Genomic DNA, 24,670 nt, shown 5'->3' with positions numbered 1-24,670 from the left:
TGTTAATACTACATAAAGAGTAGTTCCTTGAGATGGTGCTCAATAGGAAACCATGAGAGTGTAATTTGAAGAGCTACCTATTGTTAATGGGTGATGTAATTTAGACCACTGAATTATAAAAGAAGAGGTAAAGTACATACATGGGTGAGAATGCCCTTTTTTGTGTGGTCCCTCCCTTTTTGTTGTGGTATATTTTATTGCTGTTTTTTTTTTTTTTTTTTTTAAGACTTTGGACTCTGGGGGAACTGCGGTCTAGTGTCCTTTTGTATGTGCGCAGATCCCTAAAATGTGTAGAAATTGGTTAATCACTGGTTGGCATAATATAAGGCCATAGGCTATAATGTGGCAATAATCGATGGCATGACAAGTTAGCTATCAGCCACCTGTGGACTGCAGCACCTATTGTGCCATCCACTAGTGTTACAAAGGAAAACACAACCACAGAACTATCTTAGTAGCCTGACTGTTGAAGAGGAAAATCGGAAGTGCAGTCTGGTAAAATAACCCTTTTTGACAGGTAAAAACGTCCTTTTAAATATTAATTGGTCACCCCCATGTAGGCCTTGTATGGTGTGTGGTATTTGAAAGAGGAGCATGTCAAAAATTAATATTACCATATCCCTACGGTGACAGGGCCCTTAGTGCTATTTTCATTATGGCAGGCCTAGCTGTCCTTGGAAGAAATCGGAGTATAGATGAAAATATTACAGTATCTCAGGAAGGGTTCAGCACAGAAGAATAATTAAACAACTGGTTTAAAATTATGAAAAGTCTAATTCAGTGGTGAAGTCAACTTTTTGAATACTATTAAGGAAAAATAACTTTTAGAAAGTTACCTTTCCTCTGTCTGAAGTTTCCGGTGGGTAATATGCATTAACTCTCCTGCTTATCCCAGTCTGTGCTCTGTGGGAAGAGGTGTAAAATGCATCTCAGAAGCAAACAATAAAACTGCCTGAGTGGCCAGTAATGACTTCTCTGAACCCACAAAATAAGCAGGGTGGGGGCAATGGGCATCCTGTGACAGTACCTTGTAAAGTCCTACATGACAGGCCTTTTGAGCCTCATGTAACAATTGGGGCACACTTGCTGAGGAGATTGAAGGGATGTCAAGACAATTCTTGTGTATCCCCCTGTCTGGTTGCTGCAGGGTCCTGCTTTTGTATTAGCAGATGTATGTCTCTGGGTTTGTTGTGGGTACCGTGTCTGCTTCAAGCTTAATATTTAGTTTTCTATGTGGGAGGCCACTGGTGATATACCTATGACACTTCTATGCACAATCCAAGCACTCGGTGACCACTTTTGGCGTGGCCAAAGACCTGCAGGTTGGGGCTTTGGGCATCCTTTTTGAGACTACAGTGTTGAATCCTGCTTGACAGATCTGCTGAGCCACATGTTTTACTTGGGGCACGCTTGAAAGGGAGAGACTAGGATGCCAACACAACTCTAGTGTCCACTGTCTGGTTGCCAGTGGATCCCGCTTTTCTACTACCAGACGTCTGTTTCTGTTTGTTGTGGGTACAGTGCATGACTCGAACTGGTTTTTAGTGTTGGATGTGGGAGGACACTAGGATTACCACAGTATTCTCCCCACACATGTACCCAATACTCAAACCATGTTTAGTGTGCCAAAGACTTTAGCTATCTTGAAAATGCCTTGGCACATGGTGTTTTGGGCCTGTTTGTAGTAAGGCCAACAGAAACTACTGAAAAAAAGAGAAGTGCAGCCTCCGTTAACTTTTAGCCCATTGGTTAGCGAGTGCCCAGGAGTCATCCCCACCCACTAGCTAGTGCCAGATATAATTGTGGCACCACCATCAGAACCCTGTTAGACTAGCGAAAGAATATCAGGTGGACTGTAAGTGCTGCTCTTAGCATCCTTGACCTGTGAGAAGGATTTGATATGGTTGGTACCCATTCACTTGAAATCCAAGGACAGGAAGATATCCAGGCAGGCTGATTACCGTAGGTGGCTGCAGGAACATAAAAGAAAGCTGAAGTGGACATTCCTGTGAAGAATCCCAGCTGACCAATGTCAACTGGACCTAGACAGGACTTTCTTGTTGCCCTCTGAATGGCACAATGAGAGTCTCTGAGTGCTTTTCCAGAGGTCTGCCAGCCTTGCAGGGATTCCCCTATGGTTGTCAGGGCACCAAAAAAAGTTTAGAAACTTGTTAAAAACATTTTTGCTCCAGACATCCATGAGGAAGCAACCACAAAGTGTCGGATCCGCACTACCATGGCGTCTGATTGAGTTTCATGTTTATTCCACATGGAGAATAGTACTTCTTCAGATTGGAACTTGGAAACATTTTTAGGTTTTGCCTGCATAGAACTTTTGCTGTGCTTGTTAAATCCCAGGGATGTGGAATTCCTATAGCCCAACACCCAGGACATATTGTTTGGGGTCAAGGACAACAAGGTTTCATGTTTATATTGTCTTTGGGACAAGTGGGCCAAACCTCCTGCAGCACAAACCATTTGGCCCCCAAATTTACAGTACTACACTATGAAGCAAGATGGGAATTGTCTGTTGTTGAGGTAATATTTGTCTCCAAATGCTAATGTTGGTCGAGCTTGTATTTATGGTTCAATAATGCAAAGCCTTTTATTATTAGGGTGAGCACTCTAAGTACATGTTGTAAGCTTGCACTGCAGTACTGACAGTGGTTCCAGGAAAAGAATGGGTGCACACATTTGTGAATTTAAACAGTGTGGGGCTACAAGTAATGCTCTCTCATGAGATGCAAATATTTGCAGAATCTTGAAAGCAAAATTGATGATTCTTTGCTTTTGAAATAAAATGTTCACAACAAAAGCAACTAGGAAAAGAAACATTTTGCTGAACTACTGTTAAATTCTAGATACCATTACTTTGAAGCATCATTTAGTGAAATGTTTTAATACATGCTAATATTTCCAAAAATATTCAGAATGGAAAATCAGTTTCAACATGATTATGAGAAACATAAAAATAAACAAGCCCTGGCAAAGTGAATTGGTCTGGCATTGGTGGTCAGTCTTTTGGTTTTGTCAATGCGCATCTTATTTTGACATGGCCTTTGTAAAACATTATTGTTGTGGGAGCTGCTGGATACTTACGATTGTAACAAACATTGGCAAAAAGCAAGACTATTTTAGCGTTTAAAAAAGAAGCACACATTGCCTCTGTAGTTTGCGGCACCGAACAAAACCACTATGTGCCAATATGTTCTTTGTGAAAGAGCAGATTGCTATCGCTTACAGTGAAGTCAGACGATAGATGATAAATAGAATTTTATAATAAAAATAACTGGGGTTTGTTAAATGTCAATTCTAATTAGGGGGGCAGTTGTTAAAGTCACAAAAGTGCACCCATGGCATATGTCTTTGCATTAGTGCAGATTTACATATTTAATGAATTCACAACAATTTGCAGAAGTAGACCACAAAATCGTACTCCTAGAAAATATTTGTGAACTGCATTTTGGGACAAGCAAATATGCATGTGTAGATTTGCTCATGCGAAAATGTTGAGTGTTTACTAGATTAGGGAAGAGCTTGTAAAAACCCATAAAACATGCAAGTTAGTAGGTTTTCACAGACTCAAAAGGGCATTCCAACATTGCAACCTTTGCTTACCTCTACCTCCAGCCCAGTATGTATATCTGCAGAAAGGTGGTGAAATGAGGAAATTGCTAGTATTCAAACCCTAAAATAGTATTAGCCCTTGCATAAAGAGAGAGAGACAGACACTGACTAAGTTTGGACCTCCTATATAATGATATTGCTGCCATAATGTGTCGCTGCTCTACATGGCACCAAAGGGACAAGTGTTTTTTTTTTTTTTTTTTTTTTTTAATAGGGCAAGTAGATTTATGAATGAACATGTCCTATAGACAAGTAGATTTTTTGTTTTTGTTTTAATTCCACACCCCTGAATCTATTGTTAATATATCTTAAAAGGGACTTGAATCCCACCCCCTTGTTTTTCATTGGATTCCTGTGCTTGCCATTTAGTTTTCCTCTGTTTCTTTTGACTGTAGCATGCTATTTCAAGTTCTTTCTCATGTTTGCTCTTCTCAGTGTTCCAAGGCCCAAGTACTCTTTCCATCCGCTTTTGAAGCAGAACTTTTTTTTGCCGTTTTGACAACACATGGCTTGCATGCAAGCCTGTATAGGGCTTTCGCGCATAGCAGACAGCTCTCATATAGAACCGCATGTGCCTCGTCAGTTTCATGCCGGCTCTTCTATTATCATTGTGTTGTTACTATTATTTAGTCGTGCTCACACAGCCTGACGTTAATATGGCAGTCTCACAGGACGTTGCCTTACATGAAAGTACATCTCTAGGAGTTGCGTGCATTCAGACACATCAGTTTCATGCTGGCTTTTCTTATTGTCGCACTCACACAGACTCTACTCTTTCGTTATACCTCTTTATGACTAACTACAGTCTGAATGATGCTTTAAATATTACTTTTAAACTATTGAAAATAAGAACCGTGCATCTATTCAAAATAAAATAATATTTTGGAACATAATTCTAAATGGTAAAGAGATAGTGGGCACCAGCAAATACTGCCCCCAGGGTGCTGCTGAAGACTAGAAAACTAGAACTAACATTTTACGATTGGGGCCTTAGTTGCGTCACTCTGAGGAAATGTCTTCCACAGTACTTTCTCCATGTTGGCATCTGTTGGGTGGCAGATGTGGGAATGTTCCTTTGTGGTGATGGGAGTAGCAGCTGACAGTGAACATTCTACAGAGGTGCACAGAGCTGCGATGTCAGCCTCCCTGCATTGCCTGACACCCCATTCCTTCTAAGGTACGAAAATGACTCTACCAAGCACTTATTGTAGATACTCTTTCTCCCAGTGAAGCCTGGCTTTTCGGACCACTGCGGGATTGCCTTTTCTTGGACTCTGCAGAGACCTACCTCTCTTGCCAAGGACTGGATGAGCATGTTTTCTGAACACTTCGGTGCCCTGCCCCAATGACAGGCACTGTGAGCTAGTCACACTGCCTTTTATCCTCTGCTCCAGAGCCTTCAAACCTGCTGTGAGCCACCCACAATATGAACTTGCGTAGACACTTACAGGTGACCCAGTTCATTGTATGGAATATAGTATGTCTTAAATTGGTTACTCTTTTTTTTTTTTTCAAGCTCTTGAGGTGGGATGAGAGTATTTCACAGCTCTTTGCAAGTTTAGTTCCTGAGCTTGCTCAAGCATTGCACGCATATCAAACGTGCTTGGCCACTGCATGTTTTTTTTCTGTTTTTTTTTCTTTCTCCTCTACCATTTACCTAATTTCTTGCATTATATTACCACCAGTTACTGCACAATATATTGCCTTTCTGAATAAACAAGTCATAACATTTTTATAGAGTTTCAGTAGCTTATATTGCACAACTGCTCACCAAGCTAAATCTTACAACCCCAAAACTATTATTCACATAGGCGAAACCTAATGCATTTACCAATGCTTGTTAAACTTCCATTCTTCCAGGCCCCAGCAGGGTCAATCAGCCTCAAATTGCACCGAGGGTCTAGTTCACTGCAACCATTAACCAACATTGGCACTATAAGCTTTTGCTGCTATTGTCACTTAAACATTAAAAAAATCATATTTCTGGTTCCACTTATTGTAATTTTGTTATTTTGGTGTCATTTTACGTAATAATTTATTCTGTGTTTTTATAAATTGGAGTGGGATTTTTATTGTGTTGTGCTTTTGGCTTTCAAACTGTTTTTTGGTCCTTTAAATTATTTACACATTTTCCCTAAGTTAAGGCTGTTTGCTCTGTGTCACAGCTGCCGAGGCCTACGCTCAGGTTTAAATTACTGAGGCCTTTGACTTAACATGATTGTGACTTTGCTACTTGTGGTGGACACCAATCCACACAAATTAATAATTCACTTACAGTAGTTGAGTAGCTTCATGTTTTAACAGTGAACACTTCCTTGAAAAAGGGACATGTGACCAGTATCACAAGGTTGAGGCTATAACCATTACACATTGTTTTTTTTTCCTTTCAACTTTACATGTTTCACTTGAGATCAGCATGGACTGCATATATATATGTAAGGTTTGATTACAGTACAATTTTCTTGTGTGGGATTGAGGGGACGTGTAACTTTTTGCAAGACTACATTTGAGCTCATTGTGACTAATTTGTCTAGCCTTGGATCTAGTATGTATTTTTCTGTTCTTCCAGATATTTGAGTGGTGGTACTTCAGAAAGTATGGAACATCTTTCATTGAGCAGGTGTCTGTGAGCCACTTAAGGCCATTGATCGGAGACACTGAGAACAGTCAGACACCCTCCGTTTTTGTGCCCAGCAGCAGTGAAGCAGAGACGAGCAAACAGAACCTGTCAGGTGACGATTACCATAGTTTATTGCAGCTCCCTTCTGACATTGCTCTTCAGGATGCCCCCCTTAACAATTGAAAGGGTGCATGTTTAATAAATTCCATCAACCTGAAGCACACACCAGTCATTGTGTATCAGACTGTCTTAATGAAGAAGCCAATAACATTGTAGGGGATATATATATTCCAGGTACCAAGAGGTCACATGATTTGATTAGGCTTGCTACCTGGCTCCGAGAGCTTCTAAAACCATTGTGAGTGTGTGATATGATTATCAAAGCTACGTAACTGCATGTGTGTCTCCAATAGCTGCTTGATGAATATACTTCTCTAAGCACTTCTGTGAGTTTATGGAAAGGTCCTGCCTTCAATTAAGACATTTCTTTGGTAGTAGTTTAACTAATAATGAGGAATAATTGGGAGTTTAGCAACTTGATCTAGCCAACATCACCTTGCTTGAGTACTTCCCTTCATTGGTACCAACAGACCTTTCAGATATAACCCCGTTAAAAATGTAGGAGAGACAACCACATCTCAAAGAGTAATTATGTCACTAGATCTCTAGCCTCTTGCAAAGACTAGGGAATATTAAGGTCTCGGCCACATGCAGAAAAGAGTTTTAATGAAACAATATTTTTGTTTGTCTCCTTCAGAGTGTAAAGTGTGGAGAAACCCTCTGAATCTGTTCAGGGGAGCAGAATACAACAGGTAATTAAAAGTCTTAAATGATTGTGTGCCCTAACCTTGCTCTTGTCAGGTACTTTCCTTCTGCATGTTGTTTAGTAAGGACTGACTAATATTTTTCCTTCGCTGTAGATAAATGTTAATGGTACATGCAATCCCACTTTTTCCTGGCTAATGGGAAAATAGGGCAAGGAAGCTGGGGAATGCAGATAATTCTTAAATACTTACTAAGGTGATAAACAACATCCAAGTAAATTGACTTGTACTCATACACACTCCAGTATGCCTGCAATCAATTATGTGAACAACATAAGTACTTATATGGTTATACATTTTATTGCAGTTTAAAAGTTTTTTTTTTTTGTTCATACCATATACACACTGATTCAAGCATACTCTCTGTAGCCTGACTGCAGCAGACTAAAACCTGCTGTAAGAGGCCTGTCAAAATATGCGTATTTTGCATATATAGGCAAAACGCTGCTTTAAAATATTTATAATTCACTAGTGAGTACACCTTGTCGCCCACAAAGTAGGGTGTCTCATATTTAAAAGTGGAACATGTGTGAAGTTGTTATAATAGACTGTTTCTCCAGAGATAAGCTGTCAAAAGCCATTTTCACTGGCAGTGCTGTAGCTGAAGCCTAGAAAATATCAACAAAGAGATTATTAACTTTAATCTGTAACTTTTGGCAGAAACTGGTTTTAAAAGGCATTCGAAGACTATTTTTAATATTGAGTAAAAATCTGTTTTAATGGTAAAGTCAGACTTTCAGTAAATATTAGTAAAACTTTTAGAAAGTTATGTTTTACTTGCCTGAACCTTCAGTTGGCCAGTTAGCATTAACACACTGTCAGCAGGTATGGAAGTCTGTTGTATTAATGAGGTGTGAAAACTGGTTTAAGAGCAGGAACAGTAGCCTGGGTGTGGGTAGGTGTTTTTTCTTCCCCCTTGCATGAAGATCAGTTAGGGTGGACCCAGGAACTTTGTTAACTTATAAAGGGGCCTGTTGTTTCAAAGTAAATGAAGACTTAAAGAGGGCAAGCCTTTGTTTCCCCCCAGTCAGCCTAGCACCAAACCCAGTGGGGAGCTAACCCCAGACCTGTTTTTTAATTACCACAGAGGAGGGGACTACTCATTTTCCTGGCCATTCCTCTGCTTTGCATTTCTACAATGGTAACTAAATATCCACCTACACCAATATGCAGCATTTCTTACTACTATTCCAACCATACCAAACATGTCCACGATACTCCTCATAGATCAGAAAATACCACTTAGACATATGCAATACGACCATTTAATACAACCCTATGAGAGAGGCAGCCATCACTGCAGTGAGAAACCAAATAGGCTGTTTGTCACTACAAGGACATGCCACACAATGAAGGCACATATCCTACCTCTTACCTGCACATCACCCTGCCCATAGTGTTACCTAGGGCCTACCTTAGGGGTAACCTATATATAGTCAAAGGGGAGTCCCAGGACTGGCAAGTAAATTTAGATGGCAAGCCAGTTTGGCAGTAAACTGCACACGCAGGCCCTGTGGTGGTTGGCCTGAGACCGGTTTGAAAGGCTACTTCTGTGGGTGGGGCAAGCTGTGCTGCAAGCCCATCAGTAGCCTTTAATTTACAGGCCCTGGGTATAAGGAATACCACTGTACAAGGGACCTACAGGTAAATTAAATGTGTCAATCCGGTGTAAGCCAATCATACCACGTTTAGAGGGGAGAGCACTGGCACTAGAGCCAACAACCGGTCAGATAAATAGGAGGAGGAAGGCAAAAAGTTAGGTAATAACCCTGCAAAAAGGGCCAGCTTCAACAGCGATACTCAAGAAAAACAAAATATAGATGGCAGAAATGCAGTTAAACACTAATACTCAAGTGACTCTAGTTTGATTACTCATTGAATGCAATGTCTGACCTAATAATTTGCAGAGCAAAGCGAACCCTGTGTGGAACACTAGTGTCATAAAATAATGAATTGATATTATATCAAAAACAATAAAAAGAGATGGAAAAATCCCTTCATACATGCACTTTTCCCGTCCCTCTATCCGAGGATGAGGTGATCTTTGTATTGGTCTTGATAGAGACGTTTCAATTTCAAAGATTGAAGTAGCGTGTGATAAATGGAAATTGAACCCTGAAGATGGCCGTGTTAATTAGCCAATCAGTTGTGCATGACTCAAAGGGTCAAAACCATCTTGTAAAATCTGCACTTATCCTTTGTTTGAATGATTATTCTGTGGTAAGGTGGATGTCAGGTAAAATTTTCAGAGATTCCCGAAACACATGCAATACACTATAATTGATCCTGAATATTTGCTTGCTCATAAAGCAGAGGACACTTTCAAGACCAGGGCGCCAACACTCTCTTGCAACATGGTGTATCATGCTGTTGTTCACTCTGGGCAGATGGATAAAGAAACAGCATCACTCATGCTCTCCTGACCTAAATGGCTCAGCAGGATATTTTTGAAAGGAGATCATCAGGAGATGAGAGGCAAGCACTTGATGGCATGAATGTGGGAACCATATCCTGACCAGAGCTCAAAATCAATGGAAAATATTTATTGGATGACTGAGTTGAATAAGGTTTGGAGACTGGGGAGGGTTAAGTAGTCTGCAGCAAAACTGCAACGGTGAACAGGTACAAAAGGGCATTAGATTAAATATCAGAAATCTAGGTTGAACTAAATGGGTGTAACCTGAATCTGGGACTACCGCAATCTGGAATTAACACATGCATAGGGGACCAGCTATAGTTAAGCATAATTGAAGTCCCAGTGAACAGAGCACCATTCTACAACAGCGTCCAGCAGAAACAACACAAGAGTTCATCATAAGAGTTTACCAAGGAATTATTCCCATCTACTAATTTACTGATTTGACAGTCTGAGTGCTTGGATTTGAGGTTGTTTGCAGCATGCAAGAAGCAATGTAGTAGATGATTAAGGCTAACAGAGCAGTCCAGGAATGAGAGAGATTTGTTTTTTTGAAACTAAACTAAGGATTGTGTGAGCTTTGAAAGAATGCCTCGGTTCTGCATTTTCACCATATTCAATCTTATTAGGAAATTTTAAGGAAACAGGCCTAATCAATTATTTCACAACCTATCTGCAGTGATCCTACATGTATCTGAAGTCAAAAGTGCAGTAATAAACTGAGTTCATTGGGTAGACTTTGGGAAATGGAAGAGTGTGGACACTCCGTGATATCTTTGATAAACTTTGCTCTTTTGTGGTCAAACAAAAAGAAGATTCTGGTTAAATGTACAATCGACCCAGGATTAGTTACAAAGCATTTAAAATTCAGCTCTATCAAGACCAACATTCATTCTTTAGAGGAGGCTTGTATCTCACCCAGTATGTTTATATACACTTTAGGAATGTGAAGTGTCCCTACGGCTTTTTCACTATTCTCTCTGCGTTGCAGTGAAAGAATAGTATACCTCTGTCTGCATATTGGCATAATAAAGAAAACCTGCCATTGTTGCTGCAGCCTAGGAGCAAGAAGGATGATTAGAATAAGCCAGAGGGCATGGTAAGACGGATGAGGAGCTTAAACAGAGTGCTGTAAGGTATACTGAAGGATGAAGGGCGAACAGACCGTAAGAAAAGTATTGCAGAGCAAGCCTCTAGAAATATATATCTATCTTATTGTTAAAGTCAGATTTATATTGCCGTTAAGGAAAAGAGACTTTTAGAAAGGTCTTTCTGCCGGTGTCCAATTGCTACCAGGCTACTGATGGCTTCTCTATGGTGAAATATGTGTTGCTCACAGACAGTGGACAAAGGGTCCTGTGTGTGGAGAGAGAGTGGACCTTCTTGACAGGATGGCTTAGGGGGATTTTTCCAACCCCCTTATTAAGCTTCAAAGGATCCATACCTTGTCAAAGGCAGATGAAGCTGACATCTAGGCCTGCCTCCCATTTCTCTTTCAAGCCAGGCTGGCTCCAAACCCAGTGAGAGTTGGGAGAATGGTCCAGGACTGGTTTGCAGAACAGACAAAGGTTTGCTCCTCATCCACAGGCTGGCACTGAGCATAAAAGTGGTTATCCCACAATTCTCCCTCGAACACTCATGGAACTGTAAAGAATCAGAAGGCATGCCTTGCTGTCTGAATCCTGAAGCAAGACTGGACATGCTTGCTTTGAGCCCAGGCCCCTAAAAGTGACCTCCTGTTTGAGCTACAGTGCCACATCATGCTTCCAGCGTCCTTTTCCTGCTTTCCAACTGACCAGTCACAACTATACCAGACCTTGGGCCATATGTACAAAAGCTTTTTCCCATAGACACAGAATGGGTAAAATCCTTTCGTACATCTGGCCCCTTGTCCCCTCTTTCTGCTGTTTTCTGTGGGAGTGAGTCCTGACCCAAAGTCCTGGACCCTTGGCTGTGGGCATAGCATACTCCTCCCAGCCTAACTGCAAATGTCACAGATACAACACTGAGCAGCACCAGATTGACTGCTTTACCGGACTCCACACCATACTGCTACTGATCAATTTGGAGACCTCGCACAGCACAATACTTCCCATCAACTTTGAGCCATACATCGGATCCAGCTTACATCTTGTCTAGTCAACAACCACTTTTTCTCCTAAAAAAAAAACTTTTAAGTCCGTATGTAAACCTTCCACCAGATCAAACCTGGTTGCTGTGTCTGACCAGCAATCCGTCGTAATCGACCTCAACTCTTGACTTTAACCCAGAGTAGCGTGACCAGATACTCATGATTGGCACTTTGGGCATTTTTGTGCTATGTTAAATCAAGCTATTAAAAAATAATTTCTCCGGTACTCCTTATTTGATTCTTATTGTTTTGGTGTCATCTTATTCATTAAAATAGTCTGTTTTTCTAAATTGGTATGGGATTTTTCTTTTGTTGCATTTTCACTTTATTACTGTTTAAATACTGCATAAATACTTTACACATTGCTTCTAATTTTTTAAACAGGCTGCTCTGTGCCATAGCACCCAGGGAGTTAAGCAGAGGTTTATTTAGTAACTTTTGTGATGCATCTTATTATTTGAAGTGGGTCCTCACCCTCAGCTAATACTCCAGTTTCTTAAACAGATGCTGCCATGCTCCTATCTTGTCAAGCATAGAAAGGTTTGATATGAAAACTGTGCCAGGGGTCTGACTAATATTATTTAGGAAAGCATGCTGTCCTACTGTCCCGGATGTTCAAACAGAAAACATTAAACCATTGACACAGAGTCCGGAGGGTTGATTGGCTTCCCGTTTTCAGTGTTGGGTAAGATAGCTTTGTTGAATATCATTATCCTCCCCAAAATGCTCTACACGCTACAGAATACTCCCTCTTGCTTCCCAGTGGAATTTTCAAAATTTACGAAACATTTAATTCCCCTATTGAGATCTTTCCTTTGGCAAAACTGACATCCAAACGTTGCACTGGAAAATTTCTGCAAATCATTTTATGGAAAGGGACTTGGTATTTCTGACCCTACATCGTTCTGTAGGGCAGGGCACCCACTAGTAGCAAATGATTTAATATTCAGCTCAAACCATGCATATTCAACAGACCTGTGGACCCTGGGAGAATTTGCCTCCATCCACTACCTGTATGAAGGTAAACCTCCCGTTGATATACTCGCAGCATCCAGGGTTGTGTTGAATACATGGAAATTCTCCCTGACACAAATTGACTAATCAGTTTAAATAATGGGGGAAGTGTTGCTGTGGTTAGGCACACGTCTCTCATGAATTTACTCCTGGAGGGATTTACAGGTTTATTCTGTCTAGACATCGCCACGCTGGATGATATTGTCTCTTCTGGTACTACTAGATCCTTCGCAGATTTGAGGGAGCCCTTTGGGCTCATACTGTCCCACTTCCTCAGTAAATTCAACTCTGACTTCACATAACATCACACCTAGCTGAACTGGATGATACCCAGTTTTTGGTCCACTGAAAGGGAAATAAGTCTCACAACTCCCCCAGAAAAGTAGAATAGCATGTATATACAAAAGCTTTGTAATTAACTATCTTAAGAAACCTTAAGATGTTTGAGAAATGTGACATTGGCCCCTTGGAAAATGAGGAATGGATCTTTGCACTGATGGCCCCCGGTGAGTCAACGATCTGAAGCATCTTTTCTTATGTGATTTTAATTATCTTATTATAATCTACATGACCCCTGAAAAGTTCTGATGCATGCAACAAAGTTCAAACCCTAATTGTCTTAGGTGCCAGACTAAAGTTGGACATCACCTCCAAAGAGTGTAGTCCTTTAGAAATATTAAACAGATAACTAAGACACAAACAGTCTTTGGGTGTCAAATTGAAATCAACTCTGAGATACCCTTGCTGAATTTCTAGAGAGCAAGGGATTCTCGCACACTGAAAAGATCTTATTGAGATTATGTATGGTCCCGGGTAAGAGACATAGACCAGAAAATGAGAGAATGGACTCGCCTAGCCCATGCCAACTAAGCTGCTCCCTGAAAAGCTCAGACCCATGGACTGCACTCCAAACTTGAATTGTCTTGGTGCTAGACTGAAGTGGGGCATCTCCTCCATGCAGTATGGTCGTGTAGCCCATTTGAGGCACGGTTAAACCAATAAGGGTTATTATAGGGAAGCTATCCATTAGCGACAGAGGAGCAACAGAAAATTAATTTATTGGAGGCACTATTTAACCCAGATAGAAGTACATAGAATGTCCCCTGGAGCAACGGAGGAGCAACCAACTGGAAATGCTGTTAAAAGACCAAGGATGATTATATAAAGTCTGCCCATGAGTAATGGAGGAGAAACACATTGCATAACTGACAAAACATCAACTGTAGTCACCCAGGATCGATTGGACAGGGGTTCAGGGAGAGAGAGGAGTGAGAGAGATAGGGATTATGTAGATGATTCAAATGGGGAAGAAGCCACAGGAAGATGCCCTCAACTTCGCACCTCTGCTTGGTCAACTTGACCCCAGGATCAAATAGGTGATGAGAGAGAAGGAATTAAAGGAATAAACTAGGAGATACTAAGCGACAAAAGAGGAAATGTGTGAGAGGGAAAAAAGAAGAGACTTAGCGAAAAAAAGAAGAGAAAGGATGAAAAAGAATGTTCAAATAAAAGGAGAGAAAGAGGAAGAAGCAAATTAAAAATATGACTCGAGGTTGTTGTTCTTTACTAGCTCCTTTTTAGGAGGGAGATGTTGAATGCCTCCTGTTGAAATGGAGGCTGAAGGGCTTCTTTCAGTAAGGGATGTGACTCTTCTTTTCTCTTCACAGGTTTTGGCCAGGTGCTAACAGGTCGAAACTTTGGAATTTCCCACAGGAAGTCATGCTTTATCTCAGACTCCCTTAACCCTCGAATGGAAGGCATTGGGACAGCCTGGAGAATGTGAAGAAAAAAAAGGCTTAGTACCTTGGCACATGACATAAAACCTCTGAGTTGAAAAATTAGCCAATCGCAGCACAGCGAGGAGGAGGAGCCATCTGAGAACACCACACCACCTCCCCCCTGGAAGTTAACAAAGATGTATTTTAGTCAAACAGTGGTCATCTTGTTTAACAATTTATAGACCTACTTCATGAGGAGATATGTTGTAGCAGCAGAAATACACAATTTAAGAAGTGCAGTCTTTAAAATTTACCCAACAAAATTAAATTAAAAAGAAAATATTTTTCATAATAGAAAACACAACACTGCTACATAATCCGCTTCAACAGAAAAAGCAAAAGTTTGCATTAGGCTTTCAAGAATAACGTAGTGGACCAAAGCAAGGTTGTTCTCTAGGAACCTAAATGCACAATATTTTAAACATTTACACAAGAAAATTTAATTTCAACTAAAAAAGCGTTTTCCTTAAATTAAATCTTAAACATGTAAACATAAAATCAGGCAAGTACCAGTTTGGGCAGCTTATTGTAAGGATAAAATGGGACAGACATGATTATTTCCCCTGAGAGAGCTGGGTCAGAGGGAGAAAGGTGAAGTCAAGGGGGCAGCGGCACAAATATACCTCCACCAGTAGCTTCCCGACGTGCAGAATGGCGTGCACAACACCTCTGAGTGTCTACACTTTAAACACTTGGGCAGTCTAGATAATCACAGCACAGGAAGAATGGGGCATCTTGGAACACTGCAACACACAGCCCAGGATAGGTTCATTAAGTGCCCTTTAACCAAACAGTGGCCGTCTTTGTGAAACAAGTGATAAATATACCTCATGCTGGTAGGTGGCGGGAATAAAGGGGGCTGCTTTTAATAGTTATTTATTGTTTTGGAGGTGCTAATTGAAAACCACTTCACACTGGTGAATTGATCAGTTCAGCTTTGTTCCAGTTAAGTTGTATTTCAGTTCGGTTCTAAAATGTATTGTATCGTTACTAAAAACCATTAAAAATGCCAACCATCTGAATAAAATCAATGCTCAAAGTGCAGTCCACATCCGATGCCTAATTAAAAAAAATCCCGTCAAGTAAAGTCCTGTCCTGCTTAGAACGCCAAATAGGGTCCACGGCACCTAATAGACTATATGCCCCTTAAAAGAAAAAAACAGAATAAAAAAACAAGAAATACTAATGAGCAGATGTCATTATTCAACACATATCTACGACTTAACACACTCCCAGTCCAACTGAAACACACTTTGGGCATTTCAATGTCCCTATCAGACCAACTAAAGACGGACAACAAACAACAGAAAAAAATACAATTAACAGATAAAGCATAAATAATTACAAGGGCTTTTCTTCCATAATAGGATATACTAACTGAATGTTGTTCCAAACTGTGGAAGAGCAAGCCATAGTAGGATGGTCGTGGAGAAAAGCCCTCCCTATACTAAATAACAAACTTTGGAATCAAGATCTGGCTGGTATTAGAACGGGGTTCTGCTGACACCGATTGACTAAGCAGCTGTCTTGTTAATTTAACAAATTTAGCTCATCTTTCCAATGCCCAGGAAGCCGTAGGCTTGAAGGAAATGGCAGATGCTTATAGACAGGTATGCACTCCAGAGGCCAGAAAAAGCGGTTTAAGCAAAAGTCTCCTTTGATAGTCAAGGAGAGGGCAACAAAATAACAGATGCAGCCATGATTTGAACTTATAATTACATAGCCTACAACATCTGTTGTCGCGTAGGCCAGCCCAGGCTGGATTAAAATATTTTATTGAGAACACGAATAGTTTCATGTATAGGACCTTCCGTCACAATTCGACATTTATATCTTCCATAAAATAGGGCTGTGGTTTCCCCAAAAGATGAGTCCTTCAACGGCTGGAACAGTATCGAGTTTTCTCCCTTTTGTAGGTCTTGTTTCCAGGAGGCTGTTTTTCACTAGGTTATTATTTGCCCTCTTCCAAGCTGAGTATGGGATAGCACTGTTGAAAAGGTCTGTTTTTTTTTCTATTTCCAGGGTCAAGATCACCGCTGTTAGTTTGTTTTACCTGGGATTACCAGGAGTTTCGAAAATATTTTTCAAGGTGCTTTTTAAAGAATGTTTGGGCCATCCTAGTTCTGATATAGAATTTCAGCAGGGAATCTTTATATTCTAAAGTTTGGTTAACTAACCCCAGTTCTAATCTTAGTCTTGAGCGGTGGGCGTGTACAGGATGATGGAATATTTTTTTGTATGTTCTGCTGTGAATTTGTTCCAAAGTTGACTCCAGAGCACCTGGATAGGCATGATAACCATACTGCAGTGGGGGAAGTAGGGTCGCCTTGATAACTCTTAAAACGGGAGTACCTGAAGCACTGCTTAACAGGCGGTTCAGTTGGCCAATTCCATATATAATGGTGGCAGCTTCATTTTTAATTGCTGTAAGATGTGCTGCTTCTGTGCCATTGTCGCTTAACCACACACACAAGTAGTTGTAGTTCCTCGAAGTACTGATTAACTTCTTACTTAGGTGCCATGTTGCGATCTACTTGCCCCAATGTCTTCCAAAAGGCAGGACTTTTGTTTTGTCCTGATTAACCAGTAATTGATTAGCTTCACTGAATCTGTTTAGTGCGTCTAATGCTTGTTGCAGCCCGGATTTTGTATGATCCATAATCACGATGTCATCCACAAATGGTATGATTTGCAGTTTGGTGGTTCCTAACTTGGGGAGAACCAAAAAGCTTGAGCTTAAAGGCTATGTTTTAACCAGATTGGCCATAAAAAGATCAAATAGCAGAGGGTCCGAATCACAACCAAGCTTTATACCCTGATTCGTGTAAATTTTAGATGTAACGGCGCAGGGGACGGTTTTCACCCGAACCCAGGTGTCCGTAAATAGAGAGATTATTGCTTTTAGGTGGGTAGGTGGTATGCCCCAGGGAGCTAGCTTCCTCCAAAGGGTTGCCCGGTCCACCCTATCAAAAGCCTCACTAGAATCCACAAAGCAACAAAACAAAGGTTACTCCTTCTTTTGAAGGGCTTGAAATCTGAGAAAAGATAGTGCTAAAATATTTTCTATGGTTGATGCCCCTGCTTGAAAATCTGATTGAAAGAACGGCAGAATACTTTCTGTGGATACCCAAGCTTCCAACTGCTCCAGCAAAGTTTGAGCATAAACCTTTGCTTCAATGTCCATTAATGCTAATAGACAGTAATTTGAGGGTAATAGTCGATCTCCCTTTTTATATATGGGACATAGGATGGACCCCCTCCAGGTGTTTGGAATGGTGGCAAGTGTGAAAAGCATAATTGGAAAGCGGGGTGAGCAGATTGGCCCAGCTAGAATGGACATATTTGAATAGGCTTGCTGGAAGTCCATTGGGGCTCGGGCCTTGTCTGCTTTCAGACATCTGATTATGTTTGACACTGTCCTAAGACCTACTGGGTTTTCATTGTTATGTTGAGTCTATCCTACAATATGGCACTAGGTGTACATTTGATTATCTGAAGCCCGTGGTCAAGTCCCTGCTGTCCCCGAGATTGAGCCTATGATAAAACTAGACGTATGATGAAACTAGTGAACTGTACTTATCTTAAATGGGAACTGCTCTTAAATGTACCTGGTAGAACTTGAAATAATTTTTGCGAAAATAGTTTAATAAACATAAGAAATTGCACTGTTTACTGTGCTGAAAAAAGACATTCTCCTATTAAGTGTGCTTACCATGTGGGTATGTTATTAATGGGGATGAACAAAGGTCTGACTTTAATTTAATTTTCAATACATCTATATTCATTTTTCTTTTTGTGTATAACGGATTTATTTTGTTGTCTGAACTCAGAATTACGCACAAGGAGAGCCTAGGCATTTTGCAAACATCTGATATACATTTGTTTTTCTGAAGGTACTCCTGGGTGACTGGGAAGGAACCTCTCACTTATTACGATATGAATTTATCTGCTCAAGATCATCAGACCTTTTTCACCTGTGACACAGACTCTGTTCGCCCCTCAGATACAGGTACACAATGTTTTTCTCGTTAGGATGGTTTGTTGTAGATTTCATAATGTAATTTGAGGCCAAATCATTCTTTATTCCTTTGAAACTTCAGCCACTCACGTCCATAAAAAAAAATAAAAAAAAGTAGAATCGTATGGGGGAGAGATGTTCGTGCTGCAGTTAGCAATTGCATGGGCGAGGCCAAGCAAAGTTTTAATTTTTTTTTTTTTTAGTTTTTTGTCAATTTGTACTAATTTAAAGTTCATTAGTAATATCAGTTTACACATTAAAAAGGGTACTCGTGACAAACATACTAAAATGAGAGTGCAGCGGCCTCACGAAAAACAGAATATATTGGAGTGTTGGTGAGACTTCTGGTTGACCTGAAGAGCCTATTGGAAACTGTCTTTTCAGTACAACCAGTCTATTATTGTGTAAATCGTAAATATTAAAAGTTGATATATTTTTTTTCTCCTGCTTTCTAAAGTTTAATGTAGCCTATTATATTAGATTTTATTGCATTTTGCAGTGGCCTGAAAATTATGCATGATAAAAACAAATGCTGGATCAGTAAGGAATACGAAGGAGTGAATGGTAGGCCATGATGATTGCCTGGATAGCACCATCATAAGTTTCTTCAAAGAGTTGTGGTGGAGCTAGAGAGCGAAGGTTTGAACATTAGAGGGAAACCATAAACACAGGATGAAAGTATAGGTGGTGGTTTTCAAGAAGTAATTGATATACTTCCTCCCGTCTCCAAATAAAGATACCCAACAATAAGTTTATGGCGAGCTGTGTAATGGGATTTATTTACACTAGGGGTGTATTAAAATCAAGAAGTGAAATGAGTCGAACATAAACATAACGTATTCTGTTCCCCTCCTTTAGAGGAGCACTTTTATTTAATTATTTAAATATAAATTTATTTAATTTTATTTGATTTTTGTTGCTGGTTGGCTAAGGAAAATGAATGTTTTCGTTCTCTCCACCTCACGTTTCCAGGCAATAAATGGCTTGGGTGTGATACTTGGCTTATTATGCTAAAATTGAGCAACCCATGAATACCCGTAGCTCTGTACATCGTAAAGACTCATCGATTTTGTTAAATTTAGATGCTAAATTCAACATTAAGATCCTGGCTAATAGATTAGAATCCTTACTGCCTATGTTAATCAGCTCCAATCAATCTGGCTTTACAAGAGGTCCACGACCACATCCGTAGAATTCTATATCTCGTATAGAAAATCCAGATGAAACATATTCCAGCATATTCACTTGATGCAGTAAAAGCATTTGATCGCATAGACTGGAACCTTTTAACGTTAACTCCTAAATGCTTTGGTTTTGGGTTCTCTTTCTTACGGATGATGGCGGGTTATCCTAATCAGCGCTCAACAATCACAGGAGATTGGCTTATTTTCCCCTCTGGGGGGAGCTGGGCAGGGGTGCCCTCTTTCTCTCTTGCACTTTGCCACTAGCGTAGAGGCTTTCCCCTGGTTCCTTAGGGCATATCTGGATAATCAGGGCATCCCATTTGCAGGCCAAAACCACATAATAGCCCTGTTAGCTGATTATGTGCTACTCTTCCTTATCGCAAACACACTCTTCACTTTCCTCATGTGCTGACCCATCTTTAGATGGCGACTACATTTATTAACTATTTGGGTATTGTTATCTCCCCCAACTTCTCGACCCTTTACAAGGCAAACTATCCTCAGCTAATACAATCCATGGCAAAGGATCTACAGCTCTGAACACATTTAGTCCTTCTGTGGCCGGAGTAAGGACATAAAATTAATATTTCACTAAGATTACAATCTTTTCAGGTTCTCCCTAATTCAGTTCTACCAGACTTTGCATCTTTAAAATGCCACAGCTAAGTTACAAGGTGAAACACAGATCAACGATTCGAGAAGATCGGCACTCCGCAGCTTTGCTTTATATAATAGAGCTGCAAAACTAAGGGTCCTTGTGGACTGGTCACATCGTATTTCAGAGCAACACTGATTCAAGTTATATAAAGCAATATTATGAAAAGTTTTATATGAAATTTAGCTTGGCCGCCCAAATGTAACGGACCCTCTAATGCAGTTGTCTTCAAACTTTTTAAAGCTACGCCACCAAGTGGAACAAACAAAATCGCCCCCCAACCCCCAAGAATCTTTCAAAATTATTCGATTAAATCAGCAGTTTTTAAATATGTCTAACTTATTTAAACATTGCTGTTAAGTTCTGTTACCCATTTTAAACATGCAATAAAATATACATTTGTCAAATATATTATTCTGGTCAGTCAGGCCTTAATTTTATGTGTAAAAGTATCCACAGTATGATTATCTGAAATTAGGGTAGGGAGTTGTAAGAGGGGATAGAAGAGGTTTGAGGAATATTTGGAATTGCTTCCCTTTTGACACCTTCTACCAGTCAGGATATAAATGGCAAAATAATTTAGCGATGGCCATTACAGAGTGGCTTACTGCCACAATTATTTTATTTAAAAAAAAAATATATATATTTTTTTTAAAACAAAGCACAGTTAACAGAGCAACGCTTCTCTTGGCCAAAGCCTGGCAGCTTTGGGATCAATCAAAGCACCCCAAAGGAGCCTGCACTCCGCTCTAATGTCTACTTGAGTATGCCCACACACACCACCTTACAGACCAGGAATTACTTCGCTCGACACTCTTCTGGCGTTTTTTTCCCATCCCCACATTCATCCATCCACCAGAACCCTTCCTAAACCCTAGGACTATACCCAGGTCCTTTTGGTAAATGAAACACTGGTAACTGCTTGACTATCTCATACCTCTTTTCAGGCCAAGATATCCTGTCCTTTATGTGTTCTAAGCAAACTTTTCAATTGAATGAAGAGTGGCAATTTATTAAATCCCGTTGACATTGGGTGATGCAAGTTGAACTTAAACTGGTAGCTACCCGGGACCTTACCCCACTTAAAACATTAATTAAAAATGCGTAGTCTACAAAAGGTGATATAACAACACTATTCGATTTTGTTGTAGGCTTCTAATTTAACACTACAACCCTACTGGACCCATTAGTCGGTGGTTCTTGAGGAGACATTAGATGACAAACAGTAGACAGCCAATTGGAGGGACATAGCCTAAAATACACCTAGCATTTTAGCGAGAGAGACCCACTATAAAAAGCACATGATTGGTATCTTTACCCGACTAAATTAAAAAGTAGTACCCCAGGTATCGTATTTCTGCAGGAGAGGATGCAGACTTCAGGAGAAGTTCATGCATATTGAAAAAGACGCCATCCAGGTTTTCTCTTCCAAAGGTTTATTTTCAGTAAGTAAGACTGTACCAACCCTGGCAGCTCCAGCAGCAACTGACACTGCTGTCACTGCTCACAATCTTTCCACTCCCTGCATTCCGTCCTGTTGCTTAGACACCGTTACATGTCCAACATTCCACCAAAACTTTCCACCACATAACCCAACACATATATGGTGGGACTGCCCCTTTATTCAGCCATGTTGGGCTGAAATTTTGGCTGTGACAAAAACAATTCTAGGATACCCACTCCCAATGCTTATAGATAATTCACTACATTGGTTGTGCATTTCAAACTTGAAATATCAGACCATGGTGGATGGACTATTGATGTGGAACTGCCTAGATGTGGCTGAAATCACGGTAGCTGCCAATTGGAAAAGGAAGGAACCGATCCTGATAGGGCATTGGTACCTGAGAATTAGGGGTAGCCAGGCAATTTAGCACCTCTCTAATGAACTCATGAACACAAATGATGACTTAGAATAGTAATGGAGAGGCCTACAAATAGTATCAGTCACAAGGATTACTGTTTGCTTTGTGCCTAGTATGGTTACGAGGCTTGAACTTGTTTCATTAGACAATTGTTTGATTACTTTACCCCCTACATACTGGCCTCTTTAAGCCCTAAAAATATTGGGATATCATTCAATACTTCGACCATTTTTTTCCAGACCGTTGAACTCAGTTTATGGTTAACATTCCCTTGGGGATAATTATTACTGTTTGATAGTTGTTTTCTTTATTTTTTCCTTTTCTTGTGAGTATATGTGAGAGGGGGGGGGTTATAAAGTTCTGTTTATTGTTCCTCTGGGGAGGCACATGTTTGCATTGTTTGTCTTTGATAAGTGTCATTAACTGATGTGTAAGCTATTTTTGAATTGCAAAATAATAAAGGAAAAATACATGGCTAAAATGTTTTAGCAGTACTCCAAGCAAATCACTCCAAGCGAGCACATACGTCCTAAATAAATAATTGGCATTCAAACCACCTGTACATCGAAGTGCTAGAACCAAAAGGTGACCTAAGTAGTATCCTTCCGCTAAATCATCGTTCTCCCAGCATGGCACACAACAATGGCCTTTTGAAAACACCTTGGCATGTGATATGGCCTTTGACTCTTGCACCAATCCACTTATCACTGGACTGTGCTTAACAGAAATGAAGTATATTTTTCCTTTTCATTGCAGCATGAGATACCTTATTCAGGTGAAATCATTTTCAGCTAAGACCACCACTAATGCTGAACACCGTGAAATCACATGGACCTAGGAGAAAAATCCACGTTATGCACATTGGATTTGCTTCCCATTCCTTTGAATGCTGTAGGCTTTGTCAGTGAGTCAATTGCTTGAATGAATGCTGACTGCGTAACTTGATTCATCTCCTACCAACTCTCATATTGACAGGCCACTGTCTTCTGCAGCTGTATGTGTAAGGTTTAGAATCGTATAAATAACTGTGTGTATTGGTTAGTGCAGTGTGTTTGAAATGAAACTGTTGATTGGATGTATAGGCTTTTCTTTATGAGAGGTTTGTATGCAGTATGCTTTCCCTAGCAGGAGATGTTAGTCAAATCTATTTTTATTTAAAATAAGTGTGCAGTTTTAGGGATATGCACAATAAGGCATCTCTTCTTCCCTGAAAACTCAAGTTGATCAGAGATGCAAATGGGAATACATTGGAAAGCTCCATGCATTAGGGTTAAGGTTAAACTAATTTAAGCTGTCCCATTATGCTCTAAATGTTGTGACTTACTGAAGGGCTTCTGTAAGGTGATGAACTCTAGAAGAGGTAACTAACAGGTAGTTTAATCTTTTATTCCCTGCTCCTTGCAATTTCCATACAGCATTCACTTTAGTTAGTGGTGGTGGATTTGAGCCAAAGGGATACGTGATTGTGCTGCAGTTCACCTTTATTGACCTTCTTTATGTAGTGTTTGGACTCCCACAGTCACTGAGGAGACTCAAGTAATCCCAGCTGTGATCGTGCTGGTGCAGGATTCCAAGAAACTGGCACACTCTGTTACTCTCTCTCATTTGAATTCCAGTTTTATCAGTTATGAAAAACCACTATTGTTAAAACCTGAAAAAGAAAACAAAGTGGGTTTGACGTCTAAATGCCAAGCATCCCTCAGACCATTTTGGAATTAAGAATTTAATCCAGAGCCCTGAACATTGGAAAGGAAATCTTCATGGGCAGGGTGGAAGAATAGAAAGGGGTCTAAACTCTAACCACAAACAGAGACCAAAGACAAATTACCATAGATATTTCTCTCATTACTATTATAGGATTAAACATGGCCTTTATGTTTGAAAGGTGTGTCACTGTTCTCGATGTTTCCAATCGTTCTGCCTTTCTGACAAATGTGGCTGCTGTAACTCTGGGCTCCATCAGGGGCAGTAAAGCTCGAGGAGTTGGAGGCATAGAGAGAACATTCTTGCAGCATCTTTTATTAATATCATACAAAGGGAAATGTGTGCTGCAGCTCAATGAATATCCTTGATGTTCTGTGATACATTTGAAAATGGTAGATGTGAGAATGCTAGCTTGTTACAAAAGCAGTCAGGTTTAACTTGGAGGTAATTTGTAAACATTTTATGCAGCACACAAAAAAAGTAAGAAAGTGAAAATGCAACACAAAAAACATACCAAACCAAATTAGAAACCTTGATTACATTTAAAAACAAAAATACCAAAACAAGAAAAATCCAGTCAGTGGAACTGGTGATTATACAGTTTCAAAGTTCGTGAGGCTAGCACCTAAAAGCACAACGTGCCACTTGCAGTCATTGGGTCACGCTGGACCAGGGGACCGTCACAAGTTCAGGCCAATGACAATGGAGCCTAGATGAACCAATTAGTCTTAGTGAAAAGCTGCCTTCTAAGCAGGAAGAGTTCTGTTTGGATTGCAGGAAGTCATGAGGAGGAGGCTGAACGTCACCAATGGTCATTTTAGTAGTGTGAAAAGC

The 24,670-nt window shown here is 40.2% G+C and overlaps 1 protein-coding gene across 1 annotated transcript in view; it reads left to right on the top strand.

Annotated features, from left to right (window-relative positions):
- ST7L (suppression of tumorigenicity 7 like) overlaps positions 1 to 24,670 on the top strand; it is a 782,219-nt gene that overhangs the window by 33,648 nt on the left and 723,901 nt on the right. The window contains exons 3-5 of the mRNA XM_069238668.1: positions 6,197 to 6,359; positions 7,005 to 7,059; positions 18,304 to 18,419. Of these exons, the coding sequence (XP_069094769.1) occupies positions 6,197 to 6,359; positions 7,005 to 7,059; positions 18,304 to 18,419 (334 nt within the window). The remainder of the gene's footprint in view (positions 1 to 6,196; positions 6,360 to 7,004; positions 7,060 to 18,303; positions 18,420 to 24,670) is intronic.

This window comes from Pleurodeles waltl, chromosome 6, assembly GCF_031143425.1.
Source record: "Pleurodeles waltl isolate 20211129_DDA chromosome 6, aPleWal1.hap1.20221129, whole genome shotgun sequence".
NCBI lineage: Eukaryota > Metazoa > Chordata > Amphibia > Caudata > Salamandridae > Pleurodeles > Pleurodeles waltl.
The sequence above is the reverse complement of the archived record's forward strand: the minus strand, read 5'-3'. Positions and strand labels throughout refer to the sequence as shown.